General features: G+C 42.3%; 2 protein-coding genes across 5 annotated transcripts in view; both read left to right on the forward strand.

Annotated features, from left to right (window-relative positions):
• Positions 1-263: 263 nt before the first annotated feature.
• itm2bb (integral membrane protein 2Bb) lies at positions 264-10,954 on the forward strand. The gene is made up of 7 exons (XM_060040653.1): positions 264-749; positions 6,197-6,328; positions 7,334-7,405; positions 7,659-7,808; positions 8,026-8,136; positions 8,372-8,522; positions 10,104-10,954. Exons 1-7 carry the CDS (start codon positions 666-668, stop codon positions 10,190-10,192), a joined length of 789 nt encoding a protein of 262 aa, XP_059896636.1. The 5' UTR covers positions 264-665; the 3' UTR covers positions 10,193-10,954.
• Positions 10,955-11,090: 136 nt separating this feature from the next.
• Positions 11,091-17,720, forward strand: part of LOC132449051 (serine/threonine-protein kinase Nek5) — an 11,453-nt gene continuing 4,823 nt past the window's right edge. For 3 of the 4 annotated variants that reach the window (XM_060040633.1, XM_060040637.1, XM_060040636.1), the window contains exons 1-12: positions 11,091-12,248; positions 13,236-13,361; positions 13,581-13,677; positions 13,776-13,957; positions 14,050-14,120; positions 14,272-14,358; positions 14,494-14,548; positions 14,662-14,775; positions 15,583-15,669; positions 15,821-15,908; positions 16,229-16,350; positions 17,619-17,680. In XM_060040633.1, coding sequence (XP_059896616.1) covers positions 13,245-13,361; positions 13,581-13,677; positions 13,776-13,957; positions 14,050-14,120; positions 14,272-14,358; positions 14,494-14,548; positions 14,662-14,775; positions 15,583-15,669; positions 15,821-15,908; positions 16,229-16,350; positions 17,619-17,680 — 1,082 coding nt within the window. In that variant the 5' untranslated portion in view covers positions 11,091-12,248; positions 13,236-13,244. Of the gene's footprint in view, positions 12,249-12,728; positions 12,788-13,235; positions 13,362-13,580; positions 13,678-13,775; positions 13,958-14,049; positions 14,121-14,271; positions 14,359-14,493; positions 14,549-14,661; positions 14,776-15,582; positions 15,670-15,820; positions 15,909-16,228; positions 16,351-17,618; positions 17,681-17,720 lie in introns of all 4 variants that reach the window. The other variant, XM_060040634.1, reaches the window with a different exon arrangement.

Genomic DNA, 17,720 nt, shown 5'->3' on the forward strand with positions numbered 1-17,720 from the left:
TATTAAGAAGAATAAGATTCATAACTGTATTTCATCATAAAGACGTACGCATTTTGTATTTCGTTGCGGCAACATGTTTCGTTTGTACGTTGCCAGTTTTTCAAACATAATACTCCTGATACACATTTAACGAGATGACCTCATGAACGATTACATGCTAAGATTGATAAAAAAAAAACCTTAGGAAATCTAACATCATCAATATTTGTTGAATCCTAGAAATATGGTTAAAGCAAATAAACGTAGCATGCCTAAACTCATCTTGACCAATATGATAAATGAAAGTGATAGCAATGATTTATGTTTTGCGGTAAATACTAGCTTTGATTTTAAGGATCAAACACACGCGTTTACCATACATTCCTTGCAATAATACTGCATTTACCCGATTGAGAATCGTGTTAATACGTAAAGCGGTATACATTTTTTTATATATTATATATTAAGTGGCAAATGTTTCGCCCTGCGATGGCCTGTAAGTCGGAAGTCTCCTCCATAATAGGGGGATATTGTGTTGGTGAGGCAACCTAGTGTAGTCCTCTGGTGGTTCAGTGCGCACATACACAGAGCTCAGAGAGGAGGAGGTGCACAAAGCTACAATCCCGGAGCATACTTGCTAACTTTTTTGTTATTATTTTTTAATCGACAAATAATCCATTAGCACGATGGTTAAGGTGTCTTTCAACTCCGCCCTGGGGCAGAAGGAAGCGAAAAAGGACGTCGAGACGCTGATCCCAGAAGACGAAAAAGTAAGTGAAAATGGTGGAAGCCAAACGATTAAGTCAACAAAGACCGAAAGCAAACATTCGAACTCGGTATTGGATTTTCCCTGATGTTTTTAGTTGTAGTGCAGTTAATCAAAAGTCCACACGGTAGTATTGCTAACTCACTCTAGCTATCCCCTCTAACTTTTATTGAACATCTGTTGGTTGGTAGACGATTATCGACGCATACACGGAAAATCTATTATTTAACCCTGCCTGCTCCCAAATGAAAGCTAACTGTTAGCTGAATTTATTGTAAGTCATTCTTTATACAAGCTTCTGTTAATTTACTATACAGGAATGGACTAGTAGAAACTAACACGTCCTTTTTCGAGGACACCCAGGTTTCTGTTATATAATTCATCGTCTAACCTCAGTAGGTCTTGCGGTTAACATTTCTGGGCAGATAACGCTACAACGTTAGCTGTATAACAATTATATTGATTAACTGTGGGTGTTTGTTTGTGAGACAGTCTGTCACGCCATTAGACGGGTAACGAGGTCAGTTTCTCTCTTCCGTCTGTTTTGTATTGTTCCTGCATTATATATTTTCCTGTCAAGGTTGGCTAACGGCCAATATTTACTGGGATGTAGCAACAAGCTAGGAGATAATAATAATTAGAAGATAAAATAATTTAACTGTAAAAATAAGTGATCTGTTCCGGTTATTTATCATCGTTTATTTATTTGGTTAAACGTTTAAAAGCAATGGTATGGCAATCCACAACTTCTTGTTTCAGTTTTTACTCTAATAAATTGTAAAACCAGATGCCGTTTCATTTTTTTTACCTCTCGGGTTAACTGGTGTGCACATGATGCATCTCAAAGAACACGGCTAAACATGTCTCCACATCCAGAGGGGCAGGATAGTCTAGTCCTGGCCCAAATGTTCCGGGTTCGAACACCAATGTCTGCACTTTAACCTTATGGCTTTCTTGAGCAAGTTGCCCACTATTTCCTTCCTTCTCCACGACGATGTATTGAAAAAGTCAAATGCTATAATATTAAATAGCTGGCCTGGTAAATTGTTGACCCAGAGCAGGGACAACAAAACGACTCTTGTGGTATGCAGATTGCAGAGCACTGGGTTGAACTGTTTTGGGACTCTTATCTCCCTAGTTACAAAATTACTTTCAAACTATCAACAGTGTTGTAGATGACTCCCATAATCACCAAACAGAACTTGTGGCTCGGTGATGGACGTTTAGTGTTCAAATCCCACTGGATCCATGCTGTGTGAAGTCAGCTTGATGTCCCCTTCTTCTCACCCTCTGACATTGATGATGATGATGCCTCACCAGAATAAAAACTGGGTCTAAAAGACCAGCTTTATCAGCCCACCAAACCCACCAGTTTATTTATTTATTACATCACTTTTGATCTTAACACAAATATCCTGACCGATAGACTGAACGCAACCAATTGAACTGCATGCTGTCAGATGGGTTCTGCTGTGTGTTGTTATTGGGGCCTGAGACATTAGAGAGGTTGGAAAGGATTATTTTCTAAGCCCCCAGACTCTTCTAGTCTGGGGGCCCGCTGTTAGCAGCCATAGCAGGGCATGTGATTAGCACGGCTTGCTAGCCCCATAGCAGGGAATGTGATTAGCACGGCTTGCTAGCCCCATAGCAGGGCGTGGGATTAGCATGGCTTGCTAGCCCCATAGCAGGGCATGTGATTAGCATGGCTTGCTATCCCCATAACAGGGCATGTGATTAGCATGGCTTGCTAGCCCCATTGCAGGGCATGGGATTAGCACGGCTTGCTAGCCCCATAGCAGGGCAAGGGATTAGCATGGCTTGCTATCCCCATAACAGGGCATGTGATTAGCATGGCTTGCTAGCCCCATTGCAGGGCATGTGATTAGCATGGCTTGCTAGCCCCATTGCAGGGCATGGGATTAGCTTGTCAGGCTGGACAGGAAGGAAAAAACCACCCCTGTTCACCCTACTGTCACCCCATGCTACCCTACAGACAGACCTGGGGTCTCATTTATAACCGTTGCGTACGCACAAAACGGGGCTGAAATTGGCGTACGTGACTTTCCACGCCATGGTTGTGATCTATAAAAAAAGAACTTGACGGGAAAATGTGTGCAGCCCTAAGCAAACTCATAGTACGCATAGTTTGGAGGAAAAGGAGAATTGGCGACACAGATGGTGTGGTGGTGAACTGAAGTCAGACCGAAGAATTGTAGAGTGAGAAGAACGATTATGTTTTATCATCGCCCTTCATAAATTTAATTTAAACCTGTATCATGCGTTAAATCTATAATCAGAATAATTAAAGTCATCTGCGTTATTTCTCAGGTATAACTCCAGAAACATCTCCTTAGAATAGAAATAAAAAAAAAAATCTCTATACTTAATCCCGTCACTCCATAGCCTACTGTCCACTGACGGCGCGACTGCATGGAATAAAGCATCTGTCCAACATGTGTCAACATAATATTTTTATGTGACTGTAAAAACATCATCAAATGTCAATTAAATCCCAAGTGTGGAAAACCAAGCCACACTCTTCATCACACTCGTTGTCCGTTACTCTTGATGCTTTTCATGACAAATCAGGTATTAAAAAGGGGTTATGTTCAAGAACATTTTACATGGGTGTTTACAAACTGATTATCCAAGGTGTTCTCGGTCAGTCTTATTACCGTAACCCTATAAATGCAGAGGTGAGCGCCGTGGTAATGCTGCACCATATGGCACTTCTGGCGGACCATGCAAATGGCAGGATTCGGAGCAAGAGGGTCTTTAGGGACCATAACGATTTATTGGTAGGCTACATAAAAATATGTAACTTTATGTCAGACCAGTACTTTTTTAATTCTGGGACTGTGCGCTCCGTGCTACTGACAGAGTTCACTGCTGCAGCAACATGTTGCCACTCACTCTGCTTTTTGTTGTTGGCGATCCCAATCCCGTGACCGCCGAACAAAACTACTTTTCGGGCCTCCATCTCACCCACAAGTGTCTCCACTAATACTTGCATCTGAGTCTGTTTTATATGCAGTTCGAATTCATGAGGTCATTTGCGTTGACCATTTATGGCTAAAAAGGGGTGTGTACAGGGCGGAACGTGAAGCTGATTCAGCTGCGCACACTTGTAGGCAGTCTGTGATTTATAAAGAAAAGATTGCGTACGGTGTGCGTACGCAGGGTTTTATAAATCGGAATATTTTTTTGGCGCACGCAAAACTTGGCTTTTGGCCGTACGTACACTTTTAGTAGCGATCCCGCGCACAGTTTTATAAATGAGACCCCAGAGCTTCCCAGGACAGGCTGGCACCTGTACAAACGTCTACTCTCTGATGATGCTAACTACCTTTTCAGTTGCTAACTTCCTTATTCTAGCCCGCTGCATTGTGTCTGCTGGAGAGATAATAGTAAATAAACAGATTTCGATGTCCTTAACATTATCCCAGTGCAATGTTTGAAATTGTATTAATGAATAACGGTACATTTTATAGTATGCAATGTAGTTAGATACTTTGCAGATATGAGCTATATTATTGACAGGATTAATTTATTCCAACGAGCGACGTTGGAAGTGGAGGTGTCTGTGTGGACCTAGCTCTGGGTTGTTAGTGTTATTCCACCCCAGACGGAAACACACCATCGTCAGCACTTATCAGTTCTTAACTGGAGATCGTGTTTCACTTTGAAACCTGCGGGCATCTGAAACCCAAGATTCATTGTGATTGGTGATCTGCATTGGTCTCCATAGTTACAGAAACAAGACCTCCTCCTCCTCCAAGGGGAGGTTCTGTACGGGTCAGTCCATGAGGGTCTGTAGGGAACACATACCTTTATACCGTGATACTGCCCAAGCCTAGAACACAATCACTTTTTTAGGGCCACAGCTCATCTACTGAGATAACTGATATCTTAATATACTGATGAGGTTTGAGGTTAAAGGTCTTAAGTGTGTGTCTGGCTGTGCGGTTGGCCTGTTTGGTGTTGTCTGTTAAAGGGTTGTTTTATTTCCACCAACACACAAAGAAAGACACAGTGAATAAACATTCAATACTAATGTCAAGTTCACTGGGAGAGAGCGGTAGATTTGTTGTGGCAGACCTCTTCAGACTAGATAACAACTATTAAATCATTTAGCAGACATTGTCAGAAGGAACAGGTAGGGGATAGGGCAGCTTGCTCAAGGATGTTGTCTACAGGTAGACTCTGTGGACATAGGCAATCAAATGCAGAACCTTTCAGAAAGAGTTTGACCCCCTCACCATCAGACTATTCTGCTTCGGAGATCCACTCCAGGGTGTTGCTATCTGGCATAAAGAGCCCATCCTGTTTCCTCAGAGGGTTGGGAGGGGATTTCCAGGGAAAACGGGACATTAGAGGGTACACTGCCAACAATAATGAAGCAGTTGTGAGAGGAATGGATTATTGGCAGATGTGTGTGTGTGTGTCAGTATAACATTGTTAATTTTATGATATGATAAGATGTGTTTGTATAATTGGGTTATTATGTAGGCCATGGGTTTTTAAACCATTTCCTCTAAATGTTAGTCGTGGGAACTTATCATCGCACAGTACTCTAATTCTTGAGGAAGTGAACCAATCGCAAATTCCGCTGGGCCTTAGAGTGTTCTGTGCTTCGTCATCATCCCATCTCTAAACCAGATCCTGATCCATTTTGGGTCCTGACCCATAGTTTAAACACTGATAGATGACTTATTGTGCTACTGGAGGTTCTGGATTCTATTATAACTAGGAAGTGAGCAGACGAGGTGAAGTAAGTTTCCAGCTCATGTTTTGTGAAAAAGGAGAAGCTCTGTTCATGCCCCAACACTGAGCGGTCTGTTGCCTGTGTGCGAGTATTATGGGATGTGTTTCAGCTTGTTGAGAAACTTCCCTATCGCATGTTATCGAGAGAGGAAGCGAATTTAGGAACAACGTTTCAACAGGGGACGTGAATTTGCACAAAGTCCTCACAAGCACAAAGTACACACCACCACCACACATTCATATTATTATTGGTATGAATAGTTGATGTTTATCTGCAAGCCCTGCCATCTAAAAATGCAATTACAACATCCATGTGTTGTGTTGAGTTAGTGTTACCTCAAGCCTGTGTTTGCTGCTCTCTCCTTCCACACATCGATTTTAGGTTCTACTTTCCTTGTTTTGTTGGTTTTTTGTTGTTTCACTTTTTGAACCTTGTCTTTTTGTTGACACAGCAATGACCGTAAACGCACACATCTGTTTTGAAGTGTGTTTGTTTATCTGTGTGCTGCCTGGGTTGAGCTGAGAAGCAGCAGATCTGCCCACTCCCTGATGAGGAATGTTTCACCGCCCCTACCCTACCTGCTGCCTAGGGGTACAGCGTCACATGTGCCGCTGCTAAGAACTCGGGGAAAGCCTGGTAAACTACCCAGAGTGCTTTGACTAACTCCCTGTGTTCTATGTGTGTAGGACCCGGAGGCGGGGGTGGCGGTGCGCGGGCCATCGCGGGCATGGGGCTGGTGCATGTGTCTGGGCCTCGCCCTCATGCTCTCTGGCCTGGTGGTAGGCGGAGCTTACCTTTACCGATACTACATCATGGAGGTGAGAACGCCAAACGCGCACACACTGAATAGTCTACTCTAGGGCTGCTCGATTATGGGAACAATCATAATCACGATTATTTTAGTCAATATTGAAATCACGATTATTCAAACGTTTATTTTTGAGTTTGAACTGTACTTTTCGCCTTAAAAAATACACAAAATGGTCAAAAATAAAATGTTCCAATCTAAAATGATATACAGATATGTATCCAGCTGTTCTGCCCTTTCTATAAAAAAAAAAAACGAATTATGTTAATTTTGTGATTGTTTGACGCAAAGTTCCCAGCCCAAGTAGGCTAATAGACCATAAAAACCACTAGTCAACACTATTTAACGTGGTGCATTAAGTTTTGAGTTTTCATGAACTCGGCAGTACAGTAACAGTATCTCCCACTCACACAAACTTGCTGGGGGTTTAGTCCAGTGAGATTGCGGCTCATTTGTAAACAGCCGCGTAGAGCGAATCGAGGACTCTTCTTTTTCACATATACCTATGTGGTTCCTGCCTACATCAGTTTACCCTTAAAGGTGCATTAACTTGAGATGTGGTGGGGCACGAGGTTCTTGAGTAAATCACCTATGACACAATACATGTGGTCAGGCGCAAGTCCTCCCCTCAAGCTAACCCACCTGTACTCGTTGTATTATGCCGCTTTTCCACAGCATGGTACGTCACGGCCCTTTCGCACAGCCGACCCCGCCCATGTCCAGGAGGTACTATTTGCGGTGGAAAACGACCCGTGCTGCTGTCGTGTCGAGTCGAGCTACATGTGCGGTGGAAAAGCGGCATTAGAGACCTTTTTCGACGAGAAGTTACCATTGTTATTTGCTGATATCAATATGATATATCTCCCGCAATCAATCGACCATTCAACTACATTTTGGGAGTAGTTGACAACTGCTTAAATGAGTAGTCGTGAATACAGACGCTTTCACACAGCTTGAGAACATAACACATACTTCATAATTTGACTTTGTCTCTGTCTTTCTCTCCCAATCCCAGGAGGGCAGGGTGTTTGTGTGTGGGGTCAATTATCGTGAGGAAGACTTCATGGTTCCAGAAGATGATGATGATGTGAGTCACACGGCAACCATGGGTCCTGAATTGATCTCCATCCGGTACCATGGGCTGTGATTGGCTGACTACCCTGTGTCCTGATGTGGTCCTTGTCATGTGGTTGGCTAATGGTCTTGTACCGTGCATCCTGATTGGCTTACTTTCCAGTTCTTTGTGTCCTGATTGGTTGTCAATCCTCTATCGTGCATTCTGATCAGCCGACTTCCTTGTCAAGTGCGTCATTGGATGACTCCTCTGTACGGTGCGATAGATCCGGGTGAACCTGCCATCCACGTACCAGATGCGCCAGCTGCAGGAGAGTGTGCGGGTGCTGGAGAGAGAGCAGGTGGCCCTCATCAACGTCCCTGTACCAGAGTTTGAGGACACCGATCCCGCTGACATCGTCCACGACTTCGAGAGGGTCAGAACACAAACATTACCTACCATAACATTGTACAACTGACCACTCGGGTATTATAAATATATCCTATCATTGTTCACTTGTTAATATTACATATATATATTATAATATATATTGTCTTATTTAACAACCTTTTAACTATAACATACTATATCCTTTACTATAAAACACTATCACTAAATATAAATCCCTCAGTGGTTGTTGTTGTTGTCTCCAGAGGCTGACTGCCTACCTGGACCTGAACCTCAACAAGTGCTACGTGATCCCCCTCAACACCTCTGTGGTCATGCCCCCCAAAGACTTGATGGAGCTGCTGGAGAACATCAAGGTAACCTCTCCTCCCCTGTTGGTATGGTTACTGGGGCTCTCCTCAGCCTGTTGTTACGGTAACTTTATGGTTACGGGCCTTTGGTGACATTTGTGGTATGTTCTGAAATGTGTCGGTATGTGCGATGGATGGCTATATGATATTGCTATAGATATGAGATTGACTCGCACCTGCTCCCTAAGGAGGTGTGTTGCGTTCACGGTATGATGAGGATGTTGTGGTTCTGTGATTATAGATGGGCACATACCTGCCCCAGTCTTATCTGCTCCATGAGGAGATGGTGGTGACAGAGAGGCTTCACCATGTGGACCAGCTGGGATACTACATCTACAGCCTCTGTCGTGGCAAGCAGACCTTCAAGCTTCAGCGCCGGGAACGCATCATCGGTATTGCCCTAACCTTATAACTTATACTACATTGGTACTGCTACACATAATGGATTAGTACTAAGATACTACTTGATGGACCGTAATAATAAAATAGTGCTAGTATTGTTATACCTGAGTGCTATACATCGCATGGCGCGTGTAAAGCTTTCAGTTTAAACAATGAGGTGATATACAAAATAAAATGTCTAAAGTATTTCTTGGGACCTATTTTAACGGTCTGAAACGCAAGTGAGAAGCGCCAAGCGCAAGTAGCTTTGTGGGTGGTTCTACGGCAATGTCTAAAAAGGGTTGGTCTGAAGTAGCCTAATTACCCGTAGGTGTGGTTTGGGCGTAACGTGCAATAAACCAATGAGAGTGCCAGCTCCCATCCCCTTTAAGAGCCATGAGCGCATTTGAATCCGAGTTTGATATTTTGACAGCGCGTCTGCAGTCTCCGATGAGACGGATGCACATGAATTTCAAACTGCAAATGGCTGTTAATGCTAATTCACACATGGAATAAGGTTTTCTTCCACAACTTCAGAAATACTGAGTCCTCAAATAAATTTCGGCAAAGAAAACGTATATGATATAACATATGATATGCGGTAACTGTGGTTCTATTTAATGTTATACGCAATACATTATAAACTAGTTTCTTATCAGTATTGTATGCATTATCGTTATCGTCTTGTGTTCCTAATATGCTTGTGTCCCCCCGTTAATATACATTGCCATGGACCGTATTATGCGTTACGTGTTTAGTTTGCGTGTCTTTAAACAGATGGACGCACACACGCGCGCCCGCATTCATTCATTCTTTTTAACACTCACTCGCGGTAAAACAATGTTTTCTCACGATCAAATACTCATCAATCCTAAAAGTTATGGTCATGTCCACGATGTCTGTGTCCAGAAAATATGTGTTTTCTGTACGGTGTTTGCAGATGCATTGATTTAAAAGTACAACTTATTACCGCTGTATCAGCTGTTCTTTCCCCAAGTAATTTACCAAGAATGTGTGGCTAGGTAGATGAGAGAAGCAAAGTGTATGCGCGAGGTGCACAAGCAACATTATGCATGCGCCCTTAAAATAGCATCTGAACAACGCGCCACTGACTTTAAACCAGGCATTTCCTGGTTTGTGGCGCAAGTGGTTTCTGAAACTGCAAAATAGCACCAGGGAACGTTTGCGCCAGAACACGCCTCCTCCTTTAGCCGAACCGCCCCTTGGGGCGCAAGATCATTCCCTAATTTACCGACGCGTGGCGCAGAAGGGAAAAGAACGCTCTGTGCCAGTTGCAAACTAGCGACGACACATGCGCAAGTGATTAAGTCAATTGCGCCGGATGCAAGATAGGGCCCCTTGTCTTATTCCTACCCTAGCTTAAGCTCCGCTGTGTAACCTTGGTTTAAGAGTAAGAAGGGGTGGTTCTGAAAACTGCTCCTCTGGTAGAGGAGTAAGAAGGAGGAGGCTCTGAAACCGGGTCCTCTGGTAGAGAGGTGTAAGGAGGAGGCGGTTCTGAAGACCTGCTCCTCGAGTTAGGAGGAGTAGGAAGAGAAGTTTCTAAAACCTGTTGCTCTGGTTTGTTCTTGCAGGCATGCAGAAGCGCGAGGCCCTCAACTGCTTCAAGATCCGTCACTTTGAGAGCCAGCAAGTGGTGGAGACCAGCATCTGTGAGCTGTAGACGCACCGCGCCGCTTCCGCTGCTCATATACTACTATGATGTCACTGGAGTGGAAGCGCTTTCCGGTTTTATTTTAATCACACGTTTCTTTCTTCATCTCTGCTTCGTCTGGTGGTCGGTGTGCATGAGGTACTCTTAGTGTGAAGTTTAAGTGGAGGAGACAGGAAGTGTGGAAGAGTTGTGCACTGTTCAGTTCTTATGTCGAGGGATCCACAGCCTAAGATCGATGGGATTTGTTTAGATAATGAAAATAATTAAATATATATTAAGCTGAACTTCCAAAATAAACTCAGCCATAGAAATTATTTTAGTTTTTTTTTTTTTATAATTGTAATCAAGATATATTCATATGATAATGAATATATATATATATACTTTATACTGTGGGTATTTATTCACACAGAAATAAAGTTAGAAATTCAACAGATGTTAAAAATTACGAGATTTTGTTTTGTACAACTGAAGCGTTTGGACTGGTCACTTTTCTTTTGATTTGTAATTTACTGCTGTAGCTAAAAATAAATACCTTTTTTATATCCTTTATATAAAACATAATCCATAACTCATAGTTTGATAACTTTAAATGCAGCGATGACTTGTCTATCTGCATTCATATCATGTGTTTCTCTATAATACTTGTCTTTATGATGTTATGTAATCGCTGATTATACTTTTTGTTTGTTGATTAAATAACTGGGTGATGTACTAATGTGTATATATCGTCTCTGACACCAGGAAAATAAAAACCAGTGGGATATCTTATGTTTGCTGTCCTTCTTGTAGCATCGCTTCCAAAAGCATACCTCAGGTTCTTCACTCACAATATACTAATTGTGGTAGCACAAGCTGGATAATTGCAGGTTTCTGTTGGTTGTACAGGACATGTATGTCAAATCAAGTGGGATGGTGGATAAAAGAAAAAGACTGGAAGATGGTAGTTGTAGACTATGCAGAGAACTGCAGTATTATATTGGTAGTACAGGTTAGAACTACAGTATTGCGTTGGTAGTACAGGGCAGAAGGCCATAACAATGCTCTCTGCAGGCTGCTACTATTACTACTGTAGTGAGGCATCACCTATCGTCCCTGATGTGGTGCTAATCCGAGCTTGATTAACCCTGCCTTGTAACGCTCAGAGGAATGATCTCATAGGAAGATCATGTTCTCTTTTTAAATTGTAAGTTCATTATGATAAATGATGTGTGTGCGTGTCCCCTTCACCTTGAGGTTTGTGGCCCAGGGTTCTGGGAGGAAACACTGCTACACAAAATCGAATGAGCTCTCTTCTCTCACGTACACGTGCACACAATCCAGCAGTTCTCACCACATGGCTAGCATCATTTATATAATATTTGTAGCTCAGCTGAGCAGCGAACTTTGCATGTTTTCTTTTTTGTATTTGCATTGTTGGAACAGCCATCTCTCGCTCTTTTGCTATTTCCTGCAAGTTAATATGTACGGGAGTAAGCTTTTAATGGTGGGGACCATACCCCCCCAGACCGGTAGTACTTGTAGCCTACATCAGTATTGTAGCACTGCTGTTGGTGGGTGAAAATATTGCGTCCTGAAAGTTTGAAAATCCAAAATTCGGTGTTGATCTAGTAGTAGTTAATCTGCTCTTGGAAAAAGTTAGACTCAAACGCACACATACCCACACTAACAATCTGCGTTTCTTAAAGCTCCAGAATTCTACTGCCATCCCGGTAGAACAAATCTATGATAATTGTTAGGTTCACATTTCTTCAGGTCTACAATATTAAAATAAAGCATGTGAATGTTATGGCCGTTGGAAGGGACCCAAATATTAATACAAAACATATTACGTGCTGTTGGGGTTCAAGACAATTGAGAAACGTAAGACCCAGAATAGCTTAACTGCATAATGTCCCCTTGTGCGGTCTACACCCCCTGTAGTGCAATGGACCGTTCTCTACTGGAAACTACAACTCCCAGGATACCTTTGTGTTCCAGTTGGACCGTTCTCTACTAGCTACCAGCTATTTGTTATGTTCCGTTCGTCGTTCAATTGTGCTTTTAAAAGGCACAAAGTGAAGCGGTAAGGGGACTTCAAATTTGACCATCCTACCAAGGCAATTGAACCGCAACCTTCTTTAATTAAATATATCATAAAGAAAATCATAAAGAGAAGTAGTTAATGTTTGCACCATGGGTTCAAGCTAGGTCTCTGTGTATGTATCACCATGGCAACCGCCTCTGGTTGTTGTTCTGCGTTCTAATCAGGAACCATTAATTAGAACAGTGTTCCCCGTTGATTGGGCCTCCTTTGCTATATTTGCCTAGCTTAATGGCTGTGCAACTTTATAAAATGCAACCTTTAATAAATAAATAAAACATAGTAACTGTACGCTTTTAATAGTTGCATGTATTAGTTTTACCTATTCCGTGGGTACAAAATACAAATTCCGTGGCCACAAAATAGTTTTAGATTATTTAAGTAAAACTTTTGAGGGCTCGGAGTGCGAGATTGCACTCTTTCTTGAAATCTAAACAATACCCTAATTATTACCTTACAAAGGATTTCCTCGAAGGATGAAGAGGATGGAGAAATGAACATCACTCACTAACTTGTTGCATGTATGCATCCCGCGATGGACATGGAAGGGACATCGTCATTCCGAGCCCGCAAGATTTTTACCACAATTATTATGTTATATATATATATATATATATATATATATATATATATATATATATATATATATATATATATATATATATATATATATATATATATATATATATATATATATATATATATATAAATAATAATAATAAATACATTTAAATAAGTACAAAAAATTAATACATTTGTTATACGTTTAAATAGGTAGCCTAAATAAGGCTGTATATTTTTTGTACTTATTTAAATGTCTCATCTCAAAAAAAATGAGATGAGACATTTAAATAAGTACAAAAAATTAATACATTTGTTATACGTTTAAATAGGTAGCCTAAATAAGTAAATTTCTATCACAATATATTCCTGTAGTAATCCATAGTCCTATATCCTGCTCTTCCATAGGAGGGGGTTATGAACGGCTATGATGTGGTGCGGCAGATTGGCGAGGGGGCGTTTGGTAAAGCCTTCCTGGTCAGAGATCAAAGTTCAGCCACCATGTGTGTCATCAAGGAGATTAAGCTTGGCAAGGTACAAAACAGTTTAGCCACTGATGTGTTAGTAGTAGTAGTACACACCATATTAATACTGTTATTATTTACCAATTTCAATGACTCCAAAAAATATATACAAACGCTGCATTGTTTAAAGACAAGATATTTAATCTCTCATCTTCTTATTACTTTAATAAGCATATTATTTATTAATAAATTAAATGAAATGATTTCATATTCTGTGTTTTTGCGCTAGATGTCGCAGAGTGAAAGGGAGGCATCGAACAAAGAAGGGATGCTACTCTCTAAGATGGAACACCCAAACATCGTGGCATTCTTCAAATCATTTCAAGGTCTGTCAAATAAACTGATGAATACTGATCTATAATGGGGATAACAAAATTGGTCTAAACTCTGTGTGTGTGTGTGTTTGTGCGTATGTGCGTGTTAGAGAGGAACAGTCTGTATATAGTGATGGAGTTCTGTGACGGAGGAGATCTGATGAAGAGGATTACCGTTCAGAGAGGAGTCCTCTTCACAGAGGAGCAAGTGGTGAACTGGTTCCTTCAGGTGTGTCTGGGACTCAAGCACATCCATGACCGCAAGGTTCTTCACCGAGACATCAAGGCCCAGGTATACTCCTGTTCTCTCCCCACCTGTTCGCTGGCTAGAGTCAGTAAGCTGCACTGAATTTCCTATCCTCTTCCCTTCCTCTTCCTCCCCAGAACATCTTCCTCACCGGCGGTGGGAACCGAGCCAAACTTGGGGACTTCGGCATCGCCAGGATGTTGAATAAGTATGACCGCCTGGTCTACATCGTATAAGGCCATAGTACGCCGGGCTGGACCAGTCAATATCTGTTATCTGCACTATCCTCTTTGCCGCTGTAACCCTGCAAACGTACCCACGGTGGGATTCATGGATTGGTTTGTTGTTTCATTGTGTAGCACCATGGAGCTGGCGCGGACATGCGTTGGCACTCCATACTACCTCTCCCCTGAGATATGTGAGAGCAGACCATACAACAACAAGACGTACGTACTAATCTCAACCACACCTACCAACCCCAGAGAGAGACAGAGAGACACTGTGTGTTTGTCTTTGTTTGTATAAATGTGTTTGTTTGGTTGTTTGTTTGTTTGTTTGTTTGTTTGTTTGTTACTCTACAGTGATGTCTGGTCTTTGGGCTGTGTCCTCTACGAACTCTGCACCCTTAGACACCCAGTAAGTCCACTGAACTCTAAAAACATAGCCCCTAACCCCCTAACCCCACCTAGTTAAGACCCTCATAAAGGTTGATTAACTGTGTCCTTGTGTTTGCGTGTGTGTGTTCTCAGTTTGAGGGCAGTAATTTGTGCCAGCTGGTGGGTAAAATCTGCAGGGGACGCTTTGAGCCAGTCTCCAGTCGGTACTCCCACGACCTTCGCCTGCTGCTTAGCCAGCTCTTCAAGGTCAGACCCAAACATTCAGAACCTTAACCTCCACTACAGAACCCTCAGAACCTTTAGAAGGAACCTCAACATCACAACTGTCAGCATGGGGCAAAGAGTGAAGCCCATCACGAGTCGGGGAAACACTCATGAATGAACTTAGAACACACACCAACAGACAGGGTACACTGGATACTTACATAACATGGAAAACAGGGGAACATAATCAGTAACCAACTGGGTGGTGGGAGATAACTGAAACGATGCATGGCAAAAAAAAAAGGGGCATGACCCCCCCCCCCCCCCCCCCTGAGTCTGGTAAAAAAAATATTTTTTATAATTTTATTTTATTTTTTAAATTAAAACATCCCGAACGGAAACAGTCTAAAGAAAGCTGAAATATATGCACTATTAGTTTGATATAACTTTGACTTATTATTCTTATTTAAAGTGTATATTTTGACATTATGAATAAATATCCCTGGCCCGAGCTGGACACCACAGTAATAATGTCCTGGCTACGCCCTCCCGTGAGTGTGATTAGCCTTACAAGCCGTTTCGAAAATCGGCCCCATATGACATCACGAGTGGGCGTGTCCACCTAGATCTGTGCTGGATAGATGAGCAACGTTTACTTCAGTCCACTGGGTAGGCTGGTAGACTGATCTAACAAGCACAGATCTTGGTGGATACGCCCACTAGTGATGTCATATGGGGCAGTTTTTCGAAACAGCTTGTAAGGCTAATCACACTCACTCCTGGTGGTTTAATATGTCACCTTCAAACACCAGAACCTGAAGACTCACTGCAATGCTCTCTCTCAACCAGGTGAGCCCGCGGGACCGGCCCTCTATGAGCTCCGTTCTGAAGCGACCCTTTCTTGAGAAGCTCATCTGTAAATACCTGGACCCACAGGTGAGCTGTTCTGATTGGCTCCTGCATAATTAGAGAGCCGTCGATTACAGCTTACAGCATAGATCAATGCATATAAAGATTTAAGGAAGCAGAACAAATTAAAGTGTGTGTGTGTGTGTGTGTGTGTGTGCGGGAACATGCGTATGTGCAGTTGATGCAGGAGGAGTTCAGCCAATCGACGGTGATCAGGAACAAAGCAGCATGTCCCCAGAAGTATAAAACAAGACCTTATCAAGCTGGTAAATCATCCATACTTAGTGATTTAGATAGACCTCTGAAGAATAAGTCCCGCCTCTGAAGCTCCGGTTCCCTCGGTCAAATGTCTATCAAAAAGAATCACGAAAGGACACACCCATACTTACGCACGATACATATTGTAATTACAATTATACATACACAAATAAACATGTATCCAATAGTATATCACATATTTAACTCGTCGTCGAGTTATTACACTGGCCTACGAGTGCAAATAAAGGATTGAAAAAAGTGAAAATATCCGAGGTTCTAATATTCCGAGGTGGTTATCCTAGCCTTTTAACCTTAACCTACCCCTCAGAGAAGCTAGCCAGGGCCAGAGCTCCAGCGAGTGCTGCACCCCGGCCAACGTTGAAGAAGCTGCACCTCAAACCAGAGTGGAAAGCCCCAGCCAGAGGCTGCACGCCTTTGGGCCAGCCTAAAGTAGGTTCTGCCACAGTGTGCAGTGCTGTATCATAGGCATCATGGAAAACAGATCTTGATAACAACTTACAGGAACTTTTGGTGAATAGCTCACTTTCTGGTTAATCTATTTTTGCATCTGCAATTCTGATTTTGTATTGTGTAGAGTTGCGGGTGCGGGCAGGCAGGTAGGACCCAGACGCAGACGGTTTCAGGGAAAACTGCACTTTATTCAGACCTAAAGGCTAAGGCACAGGAATCAGGGAACTCGGGAGACAACTCGGAACTCGGGAGACGACAGGGAACTCGGGAGACGACAGGGAACACAAACACGCAGGACTAACAACCACAATGACAGCACAAGGAACAAAGGAAAGACGAGGGCTTAAATAACAAACACAACGAGGAACAGCTGAGACACATTAGGGGAGGGAACAGTAATCAACACAGGAGGGAAACACACACACCCTGACATGTATAGATATATGAGTAAGGATGTGAGTCTAGCAGTTAACCCTTGACACACACCATTTGCCCTCCCTCCTTAAAGCAAGACACAGGTTTATTGTTGTAGTTAAATGGGAAGATGTTAAGCAGGTAGAGCGGGTGTTAGTTGCTGGTGTCAGAGCTCCCTCGAGTGTGTGGGTTGATGGCTGGTTTATCCTGTGTGCCTTGATGACTACCAAATGTAGCACAAGTGTGCAGGCTCACCCAGCCCAAGAGTCTAGACAGCCTGAATCAGGCTGCTTAAACAGCCATCAACCACAAAAACTCAACAATCAGGATCCGGACTCAAAGAACGTTTAAACAAAATGGGGGCTTACCCATTACTTCAAGACAGAACATGAAGAAAATGCCACAAAACTGGTAGTTTTATTAAATATAAAATAGTAGTTCAACAAAAAGGGTTATCAATGCCGGACAAACCAAACTGAAAGCCTAAATACGCAGGAGGGTAAAAAACAATCAGCAAACCAATACAGAAAACAAGGATACTGAGGCTAAGAAAACTAAGACATTATTTAATTATTAATTAATTATTTATTAATTAAATAATGGGCCAGCCACCATTATTTATTTATAGAACATCGGTTATAGGACGAGTTTTTGATTGATAACATTGTTGAAATCACTATCGATCTGCATTGACTACATCTATGTCAAGGTTATCTAAAGCTAGGACCTAGTTAGAATGTTACGCTTTGCGACTTTAATCTGGGATCAATCTTAACAGGTTAATTTAAATGTAATAAAGATGTGTGTGTGCGTGTGTTTCCATGTGGATCCAGGGCAGACCAGGTCACCTAGCCGGCCCAGAGCTCAGAGAGGTCAGAGGTCAACAGAACCAAAGGCACGTATCCTGGTGCCAAATTTCCCGTCCATTATTAATA

Source organism: Gadus macrocephalus, chromosome 20 (genome assembly GCF_031168955.1).
Source record: "Gadus macrocephalus chromosome 20, ASM3116895v1".
NCBI classification, from domain to species: domain Eukaryota; kingdom Metazoa; phylum Chordata; class Actinopteri; order Gadiformes; family Gadidae; genus Gadus; species Gadus macrocephalus.

What these genes read in the sequence shown, in the direction of transcription:
- itm2bb (XM_060040653.1), top strand. Translation starts at nt 666, where the DNA reads ATGGTTAAGGTGTCTTTCAACTCCGCCCTGGGGCAGAAGGAAGCGAAA. An exon ending in TCGTCCACGACTTCGAGAGG is followed by an intron (nt 7,809 to 8,025) that starts GTCAGAACACAA and finishes TGTTGTCTCCAG; the next exon opens with AGGCTGACTGCCTACCTGGA. An exon ending in AGCTGCTGGAGAACATCAAG is followed by an intron (nt 8,137 to 8,371) that starts GTAACCTCTCCT and finishes CTGTGATTATAG; the next exon opens with ATGGGCACATACCTGCCCCA.